Here is a 17,407-nt window from a genome sequence, read left to right on the forward strand (position 1 = left end):
GATGATCCTTCTGCACTCCGACTTTTTCATAGGGAGGAATTGCCTTCATTTATTACCAAGGCGCTACAGGGCCTTAATATCTCTCAGCGGGATGCGCAGGCGTCAGGTTCGGTTAATCCCCTTATGGCGGGCACAAAAAAGCCGGCTAAAGCATTCCCGGTACACGAAGCGATGCTTGAGCTTATTTCTGCCCAGTGGGACACCTCGGAGGCTGGTGTTCGGGTGTCGAAGGCTATGTGCCAGTTGTATCCTATCTCTCAGGACGAACTTGACAGGTTTCGGAACCCCAGGGTGGACGCTCTGGTGGCCGCGGTTACCAAGAAGACTACCTTGCCGGTCGAGGGAGGTATTGCCCTCAAAGACATACAGGATAGAAAAATTGAATCTTCCCTTAAGCTGTCCTTTGAGGTGGCGACGGTTACCTTACAAGCGGCGGTGTGCAGCTCCTATGCGGCACGGGCTTGCCTGCAATGGGTTCAAGGTATGGCAGATAGGTGGATGGAGACCGGGGTGCCGGTGCCATCTGACTTTCTGGATGTGGAAACGGGTCTGGCGTATATGGCGGATGCCTTCTATAATATTGTTAGAGCTTTGGCGAAACAAATGGCGCTCTCGGTGGTTTCTCGTAGATCCTTGTGGCTTCATCACTGGGCGGCGGATGCGGCTTCCAAGCTTAGGCTCGTGCGGCTTCCTTTTAAGAGTCATTTACTCTTCAGTGATGATTGGGAAAAATTGGTTAAGGATTTTGGGGATACCAAAACGCAACGGTTGCCGGAAGATAAACTTAAGCCCCCTTTGAGGGCGTTGTCTGCCAGAAATCGTTTCCGGGATGTTAGGAGATATAGACCTGGGAAACCATCCTTTCCTCCATCTTCCAGTTCTTCATATAATTCTCGGACTCGCTTTCCGCCTAAAAGTTCTTTTGTCCTTCGAAGCCCCAACCTGCACCTCCAGCACGAACCCCGGCCTTGCATAATTCCCAATGACGGGAGGTCGGCTCCCTCCATTGTGATCATTGGGGGGTGGCTGTCTTCCTTTCTGGTGGAGTGGGCCCAGATCACGTCCGATCGGTGGGTTTTGGACATTATTCAAGACAGTTACAGGTTAGAATTTTCCTCTCCCGTCGCAGATTCTTTCTTGGTCTCCCCTTGTACGGGGGCTGCCAAGAGAGATTCGGTGCGGTCCACTCTTCAAGTTCTTTTGGAGATTGGGGCAGTTATTCCTGTCCCTCCGGCGGAGAGGGGGCAGGGGAGGTATTCCATTTACTTCATCGTGCCCAAAAGGGGGGTTCGGTCAGGCCTGTGTTGGATCTCAAGGGGGTCAATCGCTTTCTGAGGGTCCGGCATTTCCGGATGGAAACGGTGAGGTCGGTCATTGCTGCGGTTCAGCCGGGGGAATTCCTGACGGCGCTCGACCTCAAGGAGGCTTTTCTGCACATACCAATTTGGCCTCCGCATCAGAAGTATCTTCGCGTTGCAATCCTGGGTCAGCACTATCAGTTTCGAGCCATGCCTTTTGGCCTTGCCACAGCTCCGCGGACATTCTCGAAGGTCACGGTTGTGGTGGCAGCGTTTCTTTGCCGAGAGGGAATTCGAGTACATCCTTACCTGGACGACTGGCGACTCCGGATTGGATGGTGGTTACGACGGATGCCAGTCTGTTGGGCTGGTGAGCTCACTGCCTTCAGTCCACGGCGCAGGGGGTCTGGTCTCCGGAGGAGGCTCAGTGTCCCATCAATCTTCTGGAATTGATAGCGACCAGGCTAGCCTTTCAAGCGTTCCTGCCTGTGATTTGGGGGTGTCCGACGAGGGTTTTTTCCGACAGTGTCACAGCGGTGGCGGTACCCGCAGTCCTCAGTTGGTGAAAGAGGCGATTCTTCTCCTTCGATGGGAAGAAATTCATCTTCCTCTACTGTCGGCGGCTCACATTGCGGGTCAGGCCAACATTCAAGCGGACTTTCTCAGCAGAAATCTTCTAGATCACGGAGAATGGGGACTCTCTTCTCAGGCGTTCGACCTAATTGTGCGACGGTGGGGTCTACCAGAGATGGATCTCATGGCCTCGTCCAGCAATGCGAAGCTTCCTCGGTTCTTCAGCAGACACAGGGAGCAGGGATCAAAGGGGGTAGATGCGTTGGCTCTTGCTTGGCCTCCACGTTGTCTCCTTTATGTGTTTCCTCCTTGGCTGATGATAGGATGTGTGTTGCATCGCATAACTCGCTATTCGGGTACGGTGATCCTGGTAGCTCCAGATTGGCCGCGTTGTCCTTGGTATGCGGACCTGGTACGTCTGTCGACGGTTGCCCTTTCCTGTGACTCCGGACTTGTTGACTCAGGGTCCCATTCCTGTAGAAAATCCGTCCCGCTTTGGTCTTAAGGCCTGGCTCTTGAAAGGTCACGGCTGAGACGTAGGGGTTATTCCGATCCGGTTATTTCCACTCTTCTTCAAGCAAAAAAGAGGTCAACCTCTGCGTCATATGTTAAGAGTCTGGAGGGTTTTCGATTCTTGGTGTGCTGCTCAGGGTCTGTCACCCTTCCAGGCTTTGCTTTCTAACATTCTTTTCTTTGTTCAGGATGGAGTTGCCAAGGGATTGGCCTTTAATTCTCTTAAAGTTCAGGTGGCTGCTATTGCTTGTTACAGGGGCCGCGTGACGCGTTCTTCCCTGGCATCTCAACCTGATGTGGTTCGATTTCTGAAAGGGGTGCAACATATTCGTCCTCCTATTAAAAAGATCTGTCCGGAGTGGAGTCTTAAAGTAGTCCTTGGTGGGTTACGAAAGCCTCCCTTTGAGCCTTTGTCCAAAGCGACTTTAAAAGATGTGACGTTGAAAACAGTTTTTCTTGTCGCGTTGGCTTCGGCTAGGCGCGTGTCTGAGTTGCAGGCGTTGTCTTGTAGAGATCCTTTTTTGCGTATTTTGGATTTGGGTGTGTCGGTACTGATGGTTCCGTCGTTTCTTCCTAAAGTAGTCTCCACCTTTCATGTTAACCATTCTCTCTTTCTTCCCGCCTTCAGAAAGGAGGATTGGGGGGAGAAGTTCTCTTCTCTGCGGTTCCTAGATGTCCGTAGGATACTCCTGCATTATCTCCAACTTACTAACGACTTTTGTCGTTCTGATCATCTCTTTGTGTTGTTCGCAGGCCGCAACAAGGGTAAGGCTGCGTCTAAGGCTTCCATTGCTCGCTGAGTCAAGGAGACCATTGCTTCCACTTACTTGACGTCTGGTAAACGGTTGCCCGACAAGCTTAAGCCTCATTCCACTAGAGCAATGGCTACTTCTTGGGCGGAGTCCGGAGGTTTTTCTTTGGAGGAGATTTGTCGTGCGGCTACTTGGTCTTCTAAGAATACTTTTTCTAAGCATTATCGGTTGGATGTGGCGGTGCGTGCGGAGGCTGCTTTTGGTGCATTGGTTATTGCCGAGGCAGCTTTCGTTTCCCACCCTGATTGAGGATTGCTTTGCTACATCCCACTAGTCTCTGGATTCATCTGCTGCTGTTGCTGAGGAAGGAAAAATTATGTTCTTACCTGTTAATTTTCTTTCCTCTAGACGCAGCAGATGAATCCAGAGCCCCACCTTGTTTTGGCTATTGGATCTCTGTGCGTGTTTCACTTTCTTTTCCGCAGTTGTGTGTTATTGTTGGTAGTTGTTCTCTCTATTTTTACCTTTGCAATTTGTGTTGGGAAAGAAGTTTTTTCTTTCATGTTAGACATATTCTGATTCTGACTGCTTTGGCAAGGAGCAATACTGGGCATACAGGGAGGGTGCCAACCAAGAGGACCACCTGTTAATCAGTTCTCTATCTCCACCTGCTGGTAGATGTGTACTATCCCACTAGTCTCTGGATTTATCTGCTGTGTCTAGAGGAAAGAAAATTAACAGGTAAGAACATAATTTTTCCTTGCGCGCTAGATCAAGGAGACTATTGCTTCTGCTTATCTTCTGAAGAAAATGTCTGTTTCAGAATTTCTCAAGGCTCATTCCACTAGGGGTCAGGCAGCTTATTGGGCTGAGTCTTCTCTAGTTCCTCCAGTGGATATTTGCAAGGCTACAGTTTGGTCTTCTCTGCATTTCTTTGTTAGACACTACCGTGTGGTTGTTCAAGCGCGTCTGAATGGGGTATTCGGTGAACATGTTCTGGTGTTGGCCCTTCGGGAGTCTCACCCTTAATGGGTACTGCTTTGGTATGTCCCATTCGTAAAGACTATATCGGTCTACCTGGCGCTACAGAAAGAGAAATTAGGTTCTTACCTGCTAATTTTCTTTCTGTCAGCTGTAGACGGTATAGTCCCCCACTTTATCTGTCTTTGTGCGGTGATTGCGGGTTTTTATTTTACTCGCGTTCAGATTTTGGTTTTTCTGCGGGTTCTAGAATTTTTCTAGGGCAGGGGAGAATTAAGAATAGTAGCAATGGATTAGCTAGTGAGCTGTGGGGATATTTTCTATACCAGGGTTTAGTTCTACACATGTTCCAACAGTTGTTTAGTAGTATTTGTTGTTTTTACACTCCTGTTTGGACTATGTTTTACTGTTTTCAGTTGAAGTCTTTCCTAGGTTCTGCTTGGCTATTCGGCAGACTGGATTGCTAGAGGGGAAGCTATATTGATATATACTTCTCCCTCAGTATTTGCAGGGGTTAGGGGCAGAGCCGGCACACTAATGTTGAAAATTCACGAATAACTTTTTGGCCGGCTCTGACCCAATCCTGCCTCCCTCCCGCCTTTCCCCCGGCATCCTGCACCTTACCTGGTGGTCTAGTGGGCTTTCGGGGCAGGAGCGATCTTCCTATGCTCCTTCCCCTGCAGATCACTCATAGGAAATGGCTGCTGTGAGTTCCCGTAGTCTCTCGAGACTACGACGGGAGCTCACGGCAACCATTTCCTATGAGTGATCTGTATGGGGCAGGAGTGTAGGAAATGCGCTCCTGCCCCAAAAGCCTGTTAGACCACCAGGTAAGGTCCGGAATGCAGCTTTATTTAAAAAAAAAAAAAAAAAATCACGAACAACTGAATCTGTGGATACTGAAACCGTGGATTCAGAGGGAGAAAGTGTACAAGTTTGTTCTCAGTGTCCACCTGCTGGTTGCAGTGAGGTATATAACCCATTCGTAAAGACTATACCAGTCTACAGTCTAACAGAAAGAAAATTAGCAGGTAAGAACCTTTTCTCCTTATGTGGGGTTGTGCCTTCTGTTTTGTTTTGGAATTACCTGCTACAGTTTATTTTATTTTTTTCTGTTCATAATTTTTATTCATTTTACAACTTATATCAAGTGTATCAAGAAATAACATTCGAATTGAAAAAACCACTTGTATTACTATTATTATCATCAACTGACATTCATGAAAGTTAACCTCCTCTCCCATCCTTATCACATCAAAAATATTCATTTATATTATACAATATACATTCTATTAATATATCAAAAAAACATCCCTCCCACCCATCCCTATCCCCTCTATTCAATTATCTTATGAATGGAAAATGTTTACTACTCATTACAAAAGTCTGTTAATGGTCCCCAAACATCTCGAAATTTACCAAAATGGAGAAACACTAGCTAGGACTTCAGAGGAACGGGACTTGGGGGTAATCATCAGTGCAGACATGAAGGCTGCCAAACAAGTAGAGAAGGCTTCATCTAAGGCAAGGCAAATGATGGGATGTATCAATAGAAGCTTCGTCAGCCGCAAACCTGAAGTCATAATGCCACTCTACAGAACCATGGTGAGACCTCATCTGGAATACTGTGTGCAATTCTGGAGGCCACATTACCGGAAAGATGTGCTTCGAGCTGAATCGGTCCAGCGGATGGCCACTAGGATGGTCGCCAGACTCAAGGGTCTCTCATACGAAGAAAGACTGGGCAAACTGCAGCTCTATACCCTGGAGGAGCGCAGAGAAAGGGGTGACATGATTGAGACATTTAAGTACGTCACTGGTCGTGTCGAGGTGGAAAAAGATATATTCTTTCCCAAGGGACCCTCAGTCACAAGGGGGCATCCGCTCAAACTCAAAGGGGGGAAATTTAGTGGTGACACCAGGAAGTATTTCTTCACGGAAAGGGTGGTAGATCACTGGAACAAACTTCCGGTGCAAGTGATCAAGGCCACCAGCGTACTCGATTTTAAGAATAAATGGGACATCCACGTGGGATCCCTACGAGGGTCAAGTCAAGGTCACTAGCATTCAGACTCAAGGGGGTGGGTCAATAAAGTGGACAGACTTGATGGGCTGTGGCCCTTTTCTGCCGTCATCTTCTATGTTTCTATGTTTCTACTTCAGTGGGTTACTTAGCTCTGCCTACAGTTCTTTCCTTCTGCATAGGTGCCTGCAGGAGTGTTTGTTCTGGTCTCCCCATTTTATTATTTTATTCGGCGTATTTTATCATCCCTTTTTCTGTATTTCTGGTGCCTAGAGCATTTTTTTTTCAGCTCTGCCTGCTTTGAGAATGCATAGACTTTGATCCCACTGGGTACTTGTTAGCCAGCCTGCATAGTTTTTGGTGCTCAGAGCAAGTGGTATTACCTACTGTTAAGCAGGGGTCGAGTTCAGGCTGTTGGGTGCCCTTAAGAGACTCAGGGTCTCGTAGGGTACGGTTGAAATATAGGGATTAAATTTTATATATTACCATTATAAATGATAGAATTTTAAGTGATGTATTCAATGTCAATTGTTTAATATGTTTTACACTTGTTGGAAGATGAAAAATGAATAAAGATTTAAAAATAAAAGGTTTAATCAATAGATAAGAATTAATATTTGGGGAGGATTCAAGATGGCGCCTCACTGGCAGTCACGCTGAGAAGGGCTATCATTTGGAAGTTATTTCCTTCTGTTTTATTGCTCTGAAAAGTATAGAAGATGGGTAAGAGAAAGGGGAAAGTAAGGACTTACCACTCTGAGTCCTCACCACTTCCCCTCTCCACCATTGAGAAGTTTGTGGTCCGATCAGCACGTATCCCCGGAGCGGGTGCTGGTGAAGGGGTGGCCTTACCCGAGCTCAACGTCACTCTGAGCCTGGAGGAAAGACTTCCACCCTCTGACCCAGGCATGGTGACGCAGCCGGAGCAACCGATGAACCCGCAGGCTGTAATCGGCATGGCGGTTTTTTGGTTCATAGACATAATCGCGGAAGACAAAGGCGCGCGCCGACAACAGCGCAAGACGGAGGGGCGCGCCAAAGAAAATTACTGATTTTAGGGGCTCCGACGGGGGGTTTTGTTGGGGAGCCCCCCCCCACTTTACTTAATACAGATTGTGCCGCGTTGTGGGGGGTTTGGGGGGTTCTAACCCCCCACATTTTACTGGAAACTTAACTTTTTCCCAAAAAACAGGAAAAAAGTGAAGTTTTCAGTAAAATGTGGGGGGTTAGAACCCCCCAAACCCCCACAACGCCTCCACAACGCGGCGCGATCTGTATTAAGTAAAGTGGGGGGGCTCCCCAACAAAAACCCCCATCGGAGCCCCTAAAAACAGTAATTTTCTTCGGCGTGCGCCTCCGCACTGCGCTCAATTGTCTGAACATAAGAACATAAGCATTGCCTCTGCTGGGTCAGACCAGGGGTCCATCGTGCCCGGCAGTCCGCTCCCGCGGCGGCCCCCCAGGTCCATGACCTGGAAGTGTTCCCTACCTAACCTAAAATATCCATACCCTATTCGCTCAATGTCCTGTAAGGTAACTCTATCTGTACCCTGTAATCCCCTTCGCTTCCAGGAAGTCATCCAGTCCCTTTTTGAACCCCAGAATTGTACTCTGTCTTATCACCTCTCCGGGAAGCGCGTTCCAGGTGTCCACCACCCTCTGAGTGAAGAAGAACTTCCTTGCATTCGTTATGAATCTGTCTCCTCTCAGTTTTTCTGAATGACCTCTTGTTTTAGTTGTCCCTGCTAGTCTAAAGAATCTGTCCCTCTCCACCTTCTCTATGCCTTTCATTATTTTATAAGTCTCTATCATGTCCCCTCTCAGTCTCCGCTTCTCCAGGGTAAAGAGCCCCAGCCTGTCTAACCGTTCGGCATATGAAAGGTTCTCCATAACATTTTCTCTGCGTACGGTGTGCTTTGTGTTTTTTTTTAATTTTTTTAAAATTCTTTATTCATTTTTAAGCTTTCATCAAGTGTACAAAATTCATATTAACAATATTAAATAGACCACTTAAACATCTTATCAGTATACTTTATAAACATAAAAGCAACCCTCCCCCCACCCTCCCTCTAAGCCCATTATTAATTGTAAGATCATAAACCCTCCAATAGAAACCCTCCCCTCTCCCAACACTAAGTGGTGTATAATTAATAGAAAAATAGCATTAAATCATGACAAAAAGATGTTAAATGCTCCCATATTTTTATACAATTTTTATAATTTCCATTCTGTACCGCCAGTGATCTTTCCATTCTATATAGGTGACACAACAAATTCCACCAGAAATTAAAATTAAGTCTACTGTGGTCTTTCCAATTATTAGTAATAATTGTGTTTTTAAAAAAATTTTATTGTTGGTAGATCATTTTGACTTGGTCATTTTAAAAGTAGCTCGCAAGCCCAAAAAGTATGGGCACCCTTGGACTAGAGGGACACTCGATGAAGTTACAGGGAAATACTTTTAAAGCCAATAGGAGGACCTTTTTTTCACTCAGAGAATAGTTAAGCTCTGGAACACATTGCCAGAGGTTGTGGTAAGAGCAGATAGCATAGCTGGTTTTAAGAAAGGTTTGGACAAGTTCCTGGAGGAAAAGTCCATAGTTTGTTATTGAGACAGACATGGGAGAAGCCACTGCTTGCCCTGGATCGGTACTTGTAAAGCCAATAAACCTAAATAGGAAGAATGAGAAAATGTATGGCCAATGGAAAAATTCTTACAGTCTTAAGGAGTATAATGGGAGATCTTACCAAGTATTAACCAAAAGGTCAAAAGATTCAATAATTAAATTTGTGTAGGTCCTCAATTTGCACAACTCACCTCCCAGGCAAAAGCCTGTACTGTGGTAGAGTTGAAAGCTATATCACCCAGAGGGGTGTGAACGTGAAAACATCTCTGGACCTTAAGTGTTAAATGTGTTCAAACAAAAGGTGCAAAATCACACTCAAATAATAATAATAATGAATGGTAAGTATAATCTTTCCAGTGTACTCTTAATGCAATAAATAATTGCTACAGTAGTCCATAAACTACTGAGAGACCCAACTCCCCAAAAAGGTTCTCCCCTTTGAATCCACAATTCAAAATTTTGTATTCTAAAAAGAGAGGTATTTATCTCAGAGGCGCAGTAGCGTGAATTGTAGGCAGTTAGTCCTGCATTCATACTGTCATGTCCCTAGCTCTACGGAGCTCCATTTCAAAGGATCTAACCCCTCCTTCCTCAGGAGCAATGGCGCCAAAATTTTCTTGGAGTTGTCCAAAGGAGCATGGAGACACTAAGTGGAGAAGAATCTCAAAAGCCGAAGCGCCATTATATTTTTAATCTGTAAATAAAACGGGAAAGTTATTAGCCCATAGAGTTAAATTGCAACAAACCCAGTCTAATATTCTGTCTATTAGGGCAGTGGATGGGTCCATCTTACTCGATGAGATCAGTATTCAACAAAGTATAGTTTTATCAGGAAGTATATACCCCTGAGAGTCAAGAGACGGATGCTGATATCACTGCTTATTTGCAGGACTTAGATTTGAAGAGTATATCTGGCCCAGACTCTCAGGAGTTGGATAAGGATATCACTGTAGATGAAGTATTGCAAGTTATTCGTCAGCTGAAGCCCAAAAAATTTCCGGGATTAGATGGGTTCATGGGGCTCTTTTATAAGAAATTCTCTGCATTGGTAGCTCCCTTTATCCCAGGACAAGCAGGCAGCATATTCTTGACTGATGGGTGACGGCACCGACGGAGCCCCGGTACGGACAATTTTAGAGTGATTGCACTCTAAGAACTTGGAAAGTTCTAGTAGGCCGCACCGCGCACGCGCGAGTGCCTTCCCGCCCGACAGAGGCGCGCGGTCCCCAGTTTCTTAGTTTCCGCGGAGCTAAGAAGACGCACGTTTCAACGGCTGTTGAAAACTTTTTTCTATTTTCGCCTTCCCGCTCGCGTAAACTCGTTGGGAAATATTTTTTCCCTCATTTTCTTTTATTTTCTTTGTTAAAAAAAAAACAAAAAACTTTGTTTTTCTTTCATTTTTTCGGTTTCGCCCCAGCGGGGCCTGTTGCCACCATCGAGGCCTCGGCCTTCGATTTGGCTGAAGCCGTTTTTACATTCATGCCCCCTCAACCTGGGTTTAAGAAGTGCCAGCGGTGCGCTCGACCAATTTCACTCACAGACCCACACAACTGGTGTCTACAGTGTCTTGGTCCTGACCATCAAGCGTCTACTTGCACCCGCTGTGCCACTCTTAAAAAGAGAACTTTAAAAAATCGACAAATCCAACAGCGATTATTGTTTGGTACGGAGATGTCGGATTCGGCGGCACCGGTCCCCACTTCGACCCCGACGCAGTCGGCACCTGCCTCGTCGACACCGCGCCGGCATCGCACCCTTCAGGTAAGCCGGCTAAGAAGCCTTCCCCGCTGGAGCGCCCTCCGGTCTCAGTGGCAGCGAGCCCAATCCTGCCGACCTCGAGGCGCCCGCGGAAGCGCTCCGCTCCGATTGAGGTGAGCCCCTCGACATCGGGTTCCTCTTCGGAGTGTAGAGCGGCACCCAAGGTACCGCAGAAGAAAAAAGCGGTACCGGTGCCTTCACTGGACGAGCGCATTGCCGCCGTCCTGCAAGTACAGCTTAAAGAACAATTACAACAGCTGTTACCTGCCCTTCTGACACCGAGCCTTCCAGTCCCGGTCCGGCCTGAGCCTCCGATACCGACAATGGAGCAGCCTCCTTTGTCGGCATCCACCTTGTCGGTACCGATACATGCCACTTCCTCGGTATCTATGCCAGTCTTAGCACCGGAACCGAGATCTTTACACCAGGCTGTTCAAACATCGGCGCCAACACAGCCTATAACATCTCCCGGTACCGTTTCACAGAGGTCTGGGAAGTCTATGCATAAAACTCGACACCTAGAACCCTCCACACCGGAATCCCGGGACCGCAGTTTTCAAGTGCGGGACCCTGATCTGTGGGGCGATTCGGAGGACCCTCTGCTCTCAGAGGGAGAGTGTTCATCAGGAGAAGAGGATCCTTCTGTTTTGGATCCATCCTCTAAACCTGATGCAACTTCTTTTACCTCTTTTCTCAAAGAGATGTGTGAATCTCTCTCTATTCCCTTGGAGGCTGAATCCAAAAAATCTAAGGCATTTCTTGATGCTCTGGATTTTGACCAGCCTCCAAGGGAATTTCTCAAACTGCCTCTCCATGACATATTAAGAGAGACATTTTACAAAAATCTAGATACACCCTTGACCATCCCAGGGGCTCCCCGCAAACTGGACTCCTTATATAAGGTCATACCTATTCCAGGCTTTGACAAGCCACAACTCCCCCATGAGTCCTTACTGGTGGAATCTACTTTAAAGAAATCCATGGGGGCTAGTGTATACGCTTCTGTCCCTCCTGGCAGAGAAGGTAAGGCCATGGATAAGTTTGGCAAGAGGTTATACCAAAATGCGATGCTAGCAAATAGATCAGGGAACTATGCTTTCCATTTTTCTTTTTACCTTAAGCATCTCATTCAAACTTTGTCATCTTTGAGAAATATCTCCCTGACCGTAAAAAATCTGCCTTTCGCCAAACTTCTTCATCGCTCTTACAACTGCGCAAGTTCATGGTCAGATCAATCTATGGTTATTTAAGGAGTGGGGTTAAATTAGGGAGTGGCATTAGTTTGTCTTGATGAATTTTCTGAACAGCGAGGTTTTTAGATCCCTTCAGAGGGTTTTGTAATCTGGCACTGTTAGTACAGTAGAATCTCAGTTAACCAGTATTCAAATAACCGTCACTCTCAACCAACCAGCAAAAAAATTATTTACTGCGCTCCTAAGACAATATCCACAGTGATGCTCCTGACCCAATAACCTCCCTTCCCACCCTCCCTCCCATCCATCATGTTGAACTGAGAGATTACTGCGGTATATAAGTGAATTTGTTGTGTTATAGCTGTATTTGGACTGCAGTATATGCTTATATATGTGATATGTTAGCCATTCATATTTTGGTCACAGATCTATACGTGCTGAATAAACTGAACATGTCTTTGGTTAAGTACTGCCAGGAAACGCACACCAGTGTCTTTAAGCCAGAAAAGGGTAAAATTTGCTGTGCCTTCTTCTCAGGTGAGTGCTATGTTTGTTTATAAGATTGTGAATTGTGATTAATACCATCCCACCCCTCCCTCCACCCCCTAAAAAAGTTAAATATTATCCTGCATGGTTTGATCATACATCGAGGATGCCCTCTGCAGTAGCTGATTTTCACGTATGAACTGCTGCAAGGGTGTCTTAGAAACTTCATGTTAAGTATGTGTTATGCAAGCTCTACCCACTCTGAGATTTAACCCTCCCCTATACACACACTTTGTTACACACACACTCTCTCTCTCTCTCTCTCTCTCTCTCGCTTTCTTACACACACACACACACACACACACAAAAATATGCGAAACAAAACACTTCTTAAAATAAATGAAAACAATCTGAAAATGAAAAATGTTCTCATGCTGTTTATAATTGGAAAGCTCTAGTAAAATATTTTTGATGGTGAAATTGAGGCTCCTGACCCAATAACCTCCCTCCCTTCCCTCCAGCCCCAGAGTCATCAGCAGCAGCCACAGATCTAGCTCCCGAAGCATTGCAGCAGCCACAAAAATATCCCTCTGTCCCGAAGCAGCAGGAAGCTAGTCCTAACAAACCCTCCCTCCCCGAAGCAGTAGAGCAGGTCCTGACAATCCCCCCTCCCTCTCTCCCTCACTCACCCACCTGACGCTGTAGTGGCAGCTGGTGAGCAAAGGAAGTGCTAGTAAACAAACAGCTTCTGGCCAGCCTTGGCAAGGCCTTTCCTCTGCTGCATCACTTCCAACGCAGCAGAGGAAAGGCCCTGTTAGGGCTAGCCAGAAGCTGCTCGCCGGCTGTCACTCCAGCGTTGGGTGGGTGGATGAATGAGGGAGAAGGGGGGTTGTCAGAACCGGCTCTGCTGTTTCGGGAACAGGGGGAGGGACGGGGTTGTCAGGATCAGCTCTATTGCTTTGGAAACGTAGGGAGGGGGGGGAGGGTTGTCAGGACTGGCTCTGCTGCTTTGGGTAAAGGAAGGAGAGAAGGGGGAGGGAGGGGAGAAAGTGACCAAGAAAGAAGGGAAGAAGATGCTGGACCTACAAGTGGGGGTGGGGGGATGATAGAGTGAAGTGGGAAGGGAGACACGACTATTTTTACATTAACTCTAAAATAACCAGAAACTACTGAGTTGCTAGTAGACCATCGTACATCTTTTTGTGCTCTATGCTTTTCTTTTTTTTTTTTTTGGGGGGGGGGGGGAGTGAGTAAATAGTGTTTGAGTTCTCCTTGGTCTGGTTGTGCTACTACTACTTCCAGTGCAATAGGTGAGACATTCTAGAGTCTAGACCATAGGGTTATTGCCCACTACTTGCATGATCTGCAGAAGAAATCCATTACAGGTTTTTCACTCTGCCCCTAGTGTACTTCACAGGCTAGTTTAGCGCCTTCTAGCAGTCTTTTCTACACACATGACTGCAGCTGTTAAGATTCTGCTGTCCCTGGCTGCAGCTGTGTAGATTCTGCTCTCCTCATTTTATTATTTTAATTCGACGTAATTTCATCCCTTTCGCAGGTGTTTTCGCGTTTAAAATGGATTTGAAGCTCTGCCTGCTTGACAATTCACAGACTTCGGTCTGTAGCTCACAGGCTGATCCCTTCGGGGTACCTGTTAGCCAGTCTGCTTAGTCTTCCTTGGAGCTCAGGAGGCCATCTCTGACCTAGGCCAAGATTAACTAACCTCAAGGATCCAATCCATGGGTGATCCGATCTGATCCGTGGCCGGGCACCCTATTTACAATGCATCCGCATGCAAATTATGCCGATTGGAGGCACGCACCCAAACTGACCATCTTTTTTGCCTGTAGATGATCTTCGCATGCGCTGGCCCTCCGTAGGACTGCTTGTTGGCTGATCTCCCCACACTTCTGAGGCGAAACATTAGAACAGCGCTGAGCCGGCAGATCCTAAAGCCGAGGTTGCATTTTATTAAAGACCCAGAGGAACTTTCCTGCCTTCATTTAAGTGATTCCATCCACCAGCAACTTCTTAAAGGAAGTGATACTGTACTGCCTGAAGCTTTCGTTTTCACTTTCCGAGCCCGTGGTTTAAACCTGCGAGTTTAAAGCGGGGCTGCACTGCAGTGTGTTCCGGAACAGAACACACCATAGTGCAGCCCCGCTTTAACCTGTGGGTAAAAACCCCGGGCTCGCACTGCAGGGAAGGGCGGCAGAGAGCAAGAGAATCCTTCCATGTGAGCCAGGAGAGTTGGGGTGACGAGATTTTTTTTAAATTATTGGCCAGCTTTAATTATTTGCAGTAGCCATATGGGTGAGCAGGAGAGTCGGTAGGGATGTGAGCGACTGGTCCTCAGCAGTAGCTTGGTTTAGGATCGGCCAGTCAGTGAATTGAGGCCCTTCCTACTTTGCATGCCATTTCCCCTCATTTGCATGTGCGGATCGGATCAGGTGTGGATACGCTCGGGAGGAAGGATAATGAATCAGTCGTGGTTGCAAAGTGGTCATGACACGATCGGTGGGATTAATGAATCTAGCCCCTAGTCTCACTCCCTGTTAAGTGGGGGATCGAGCACAGACTGTGTAGCACACTTAAGGGGCTCAGTGGTGTTTTGCAGCGTGCTGGCTGCATTTTCAAGCCTCTACCCGTCCTGATGCACATCTGGTGGTCAGCTGGGGTGGAGGCATAGTCAGAAAGAGGAGTTTGACTAGCACCCTGAAGATCAGCTTGAAGGATGAATTTCTAGCAGTATGGCAATGAATTCTAAACCAGCCATTGAAAGGGCTTGGTGGAGCTGCAGTCTCTCTGTGTCTTGTAACCGTGAGTACAAAGTGGAGTTGACAGGCAAAAAAAAAAAAAAAAAAATTGATCTCTTAAAAAGTTAATTTTGAGGATGGGGTTTTGAAGGTTTCCTAGTGTTCCTCTATGCTCCCCCACATGAAATAATTTGTTTTTGTAATTTTTAAAGTTAGAGAGAGTCATTTTTAGAGCGTTTTTGGAGTAAATTTGGGTCTGTCGGCCATTTTGAATTTATAATGATTTTTTTTCAATATTTCCCTGCTTCTTTAAAATTCAAAATTTTGCCAGGAATACTGCTGGAATGGAATCCTTAGGGTCTCCTTGTGTGGATTCATACCACACAAGGGAAAAATTTGCCGCATTTAGAGTGTTTTCTGTAGCGTGGTGTGGTCAGGGGGGGGCAGTGACTGCTGATTCGGCCTCCCCTTCACAGAAGCAGGTGTTTACATGCTTAGCTAGCCCGTTGGGGCAGCCACATTTATTTTCGGGGCTTGATTCTGCAGCTTTGTCTGTCTACCATGAGACGGATTCTCTGCAGCCTAAGAAACGCAAGTATGAGTCATCTATGCCCTAGCGTCCAGATACCTTCTCAGATTTTGATATTTTGTGGGTCCATATTGTACTCAGGTGTCCGGCTGCTGGGTGCTTTTCTGTTCAGCAGCTGAGTGGCCTTGGGGGGGAGGGTCTCTGTACTTCTGCCTGTGCCATCTGTTCCTTCTTCCCAGACTGTATCCGTGGTCCCAGCGGCTGGCTCCAGACCTTCCTGATTCTTTTTGGACAGTTTTGGACTTGAGTGCTGGATCCATGGATCCCTTTGGGGCTCCGGATCCTAGAGAATATCCAGTTGTCAAGTTTCTGGAATCCGGTGGATTACAGAACTGGAGGCAACATGGATTCACTAGAGGTAGGTCTTCTCAGACAAATCTGATCAATTTCTTTGACTGGGTGACCAGAGAATTGGATAGAGGATATGCGCAGATGTGGTATATTTAGATTTTAGCAAAGCCTTTGACAGTGTTCCACACAGACATCTAATAAATAAACTGAGTGCCTTTGGGATGGGTTCCAAAATGACGGGCTGGGTCAGGAACTGGTTGAGAGGAAGGCAACAGAAAGTAGTGATCAATAGAGATCGTTCTGAGGAAAGCGATGTTACCAGTGGTGTGCCTCAAGGTTCTGTTCTTGGGCCTGTTCTTTTTAACATTTTTATAAATGATATTGCTGAAGAGTTGTCAATAGAGTAGACATGCCGGATGGTTTGAATAATATGAAGAAAGACCTGGTGAAGCTTGAAGAATGGTCTGAAATTTGGCAGCTTAAATTTAATGCTAAGAAATACAAGGTCATGCATTTGGGCTGCAAAAACCGGAGGGAACAGTACAGTTTACTGCTGGGCATGATGGACCACTGGTCTGACTCAGGAGTGGCAATTCTTATGTTCTTATGTTTAGGGGGTGAAGAACTTATGTGCACGACGGAAGAGCAGGACTTGGATGTGATTGTATGTGATGATCTTAAGGTGGCCAAACAGGTGACGGCGAAAGCTAGAAGGATAACTAGGTTGCATAGGGAGAGGTATGAACAGTAGGAAAAAGGAGGTATTGATGCCTCTGTATAAGACTCTGGTGAGACCTCATTTAGAATATTGTGTACAATTTTGGAGGCCGTACCTTTAAAAAGATATAAAAAGGATGGAGTCAGTCCAGAGAAGGCTACTAAAATGGTGTATGGTCTTCGTGATAAGGCATATAGGGACAGACTTAAAGATCTCAATCTGAATACTTTGGAGGAAAGGTGGGAGAGAGGAGATATGATAGTCGTGTAAATACCTACATAATATAAATGTGCATGAGTCGAGCCTCTTTTCATTTGAAAGGAAACTCTGCAATGAGAGGGCATATGATAAGCTCCGGAATAATCTGAGGAAATACATTTTTACGGAAAAGGTGGTAGATGCATGGAACAGTCTCCCAGAAGAGGTGGTGGAAACAGAGATTGTGTCTGAATTCAAGAGGGCCTGGTATAGGCACGTGGGATCTCTCAGAGAGAGAAAGAGATAATGGTTGCTGTGGATGGGCAGACTAGATGGACCATTTGGCCTTTATCTGTCGTCATGTTTCTATGTTTCATTTCTGCATTTTTACCAGAGTTGAGCGTGGATTCTCAGCCCGCTGTTTTAATTTCTTCAACTTTTTCTCCCTAGCTCTGCAGCATTTGTTTGCAATCTGTGACTTTTCATGGCATCTGAATATTAATTCATAGTTCCAGAGCAGTGTGACTCTCTGGAGGGTCCTTTATGGAAAGCTCGTGCTATGTCTAGCGTGCATCCTCAGGCGCAGGAGTGTCCGCAGCTTTGTGGCAGCCCAAGGGAGCTTCCCTGATGGCTCAGCTGACCCGGCACAAC

The 17,407-nt window shown here is 46.4% G+C and overlaps 1 protein-coding gene across 5 annotated transcripts in view; it reads left to right on the plus strand.

The window, feature by feature from the left end:
* The window catches only part of TDRD1 (tudor domain containing 1), a 613,801-nt gene that overhangs the window by 380,553 nt on the left and 215,841 nt on the right, over positions 1-17,407 (plus strand). For all 5 annotated transcript variants that reach the window (XM_033943145.1, XM_033943144.1, XM_033943148.1 and 2 more), the window contains one exon: positions 12,145-12,255. In XM_033943145.1, coding sequence (XP_033799036.1) covers positions 12,145-12,255 — 111 coding nt within the window. The remainder of the gene's footprint in view (positions 1-12,144; positions 12,256-17,407) is intronic.

Source organism: Geotrypetes seraphini, chromosome 4 (genome assembly GCF_902459505.1).
Source record: "Geotrypetes seraphini chromosome 4, aGeoSer1.1, whole genome shotgun sequence".
Taxonomy (NCBI): domain Eukaryota; kingdom Metazoa; phylum Chordata; class Amphibia; order Gymnophiona; family Dermophiidae; genus Geotrypetes; species Geotrypetes seraphini.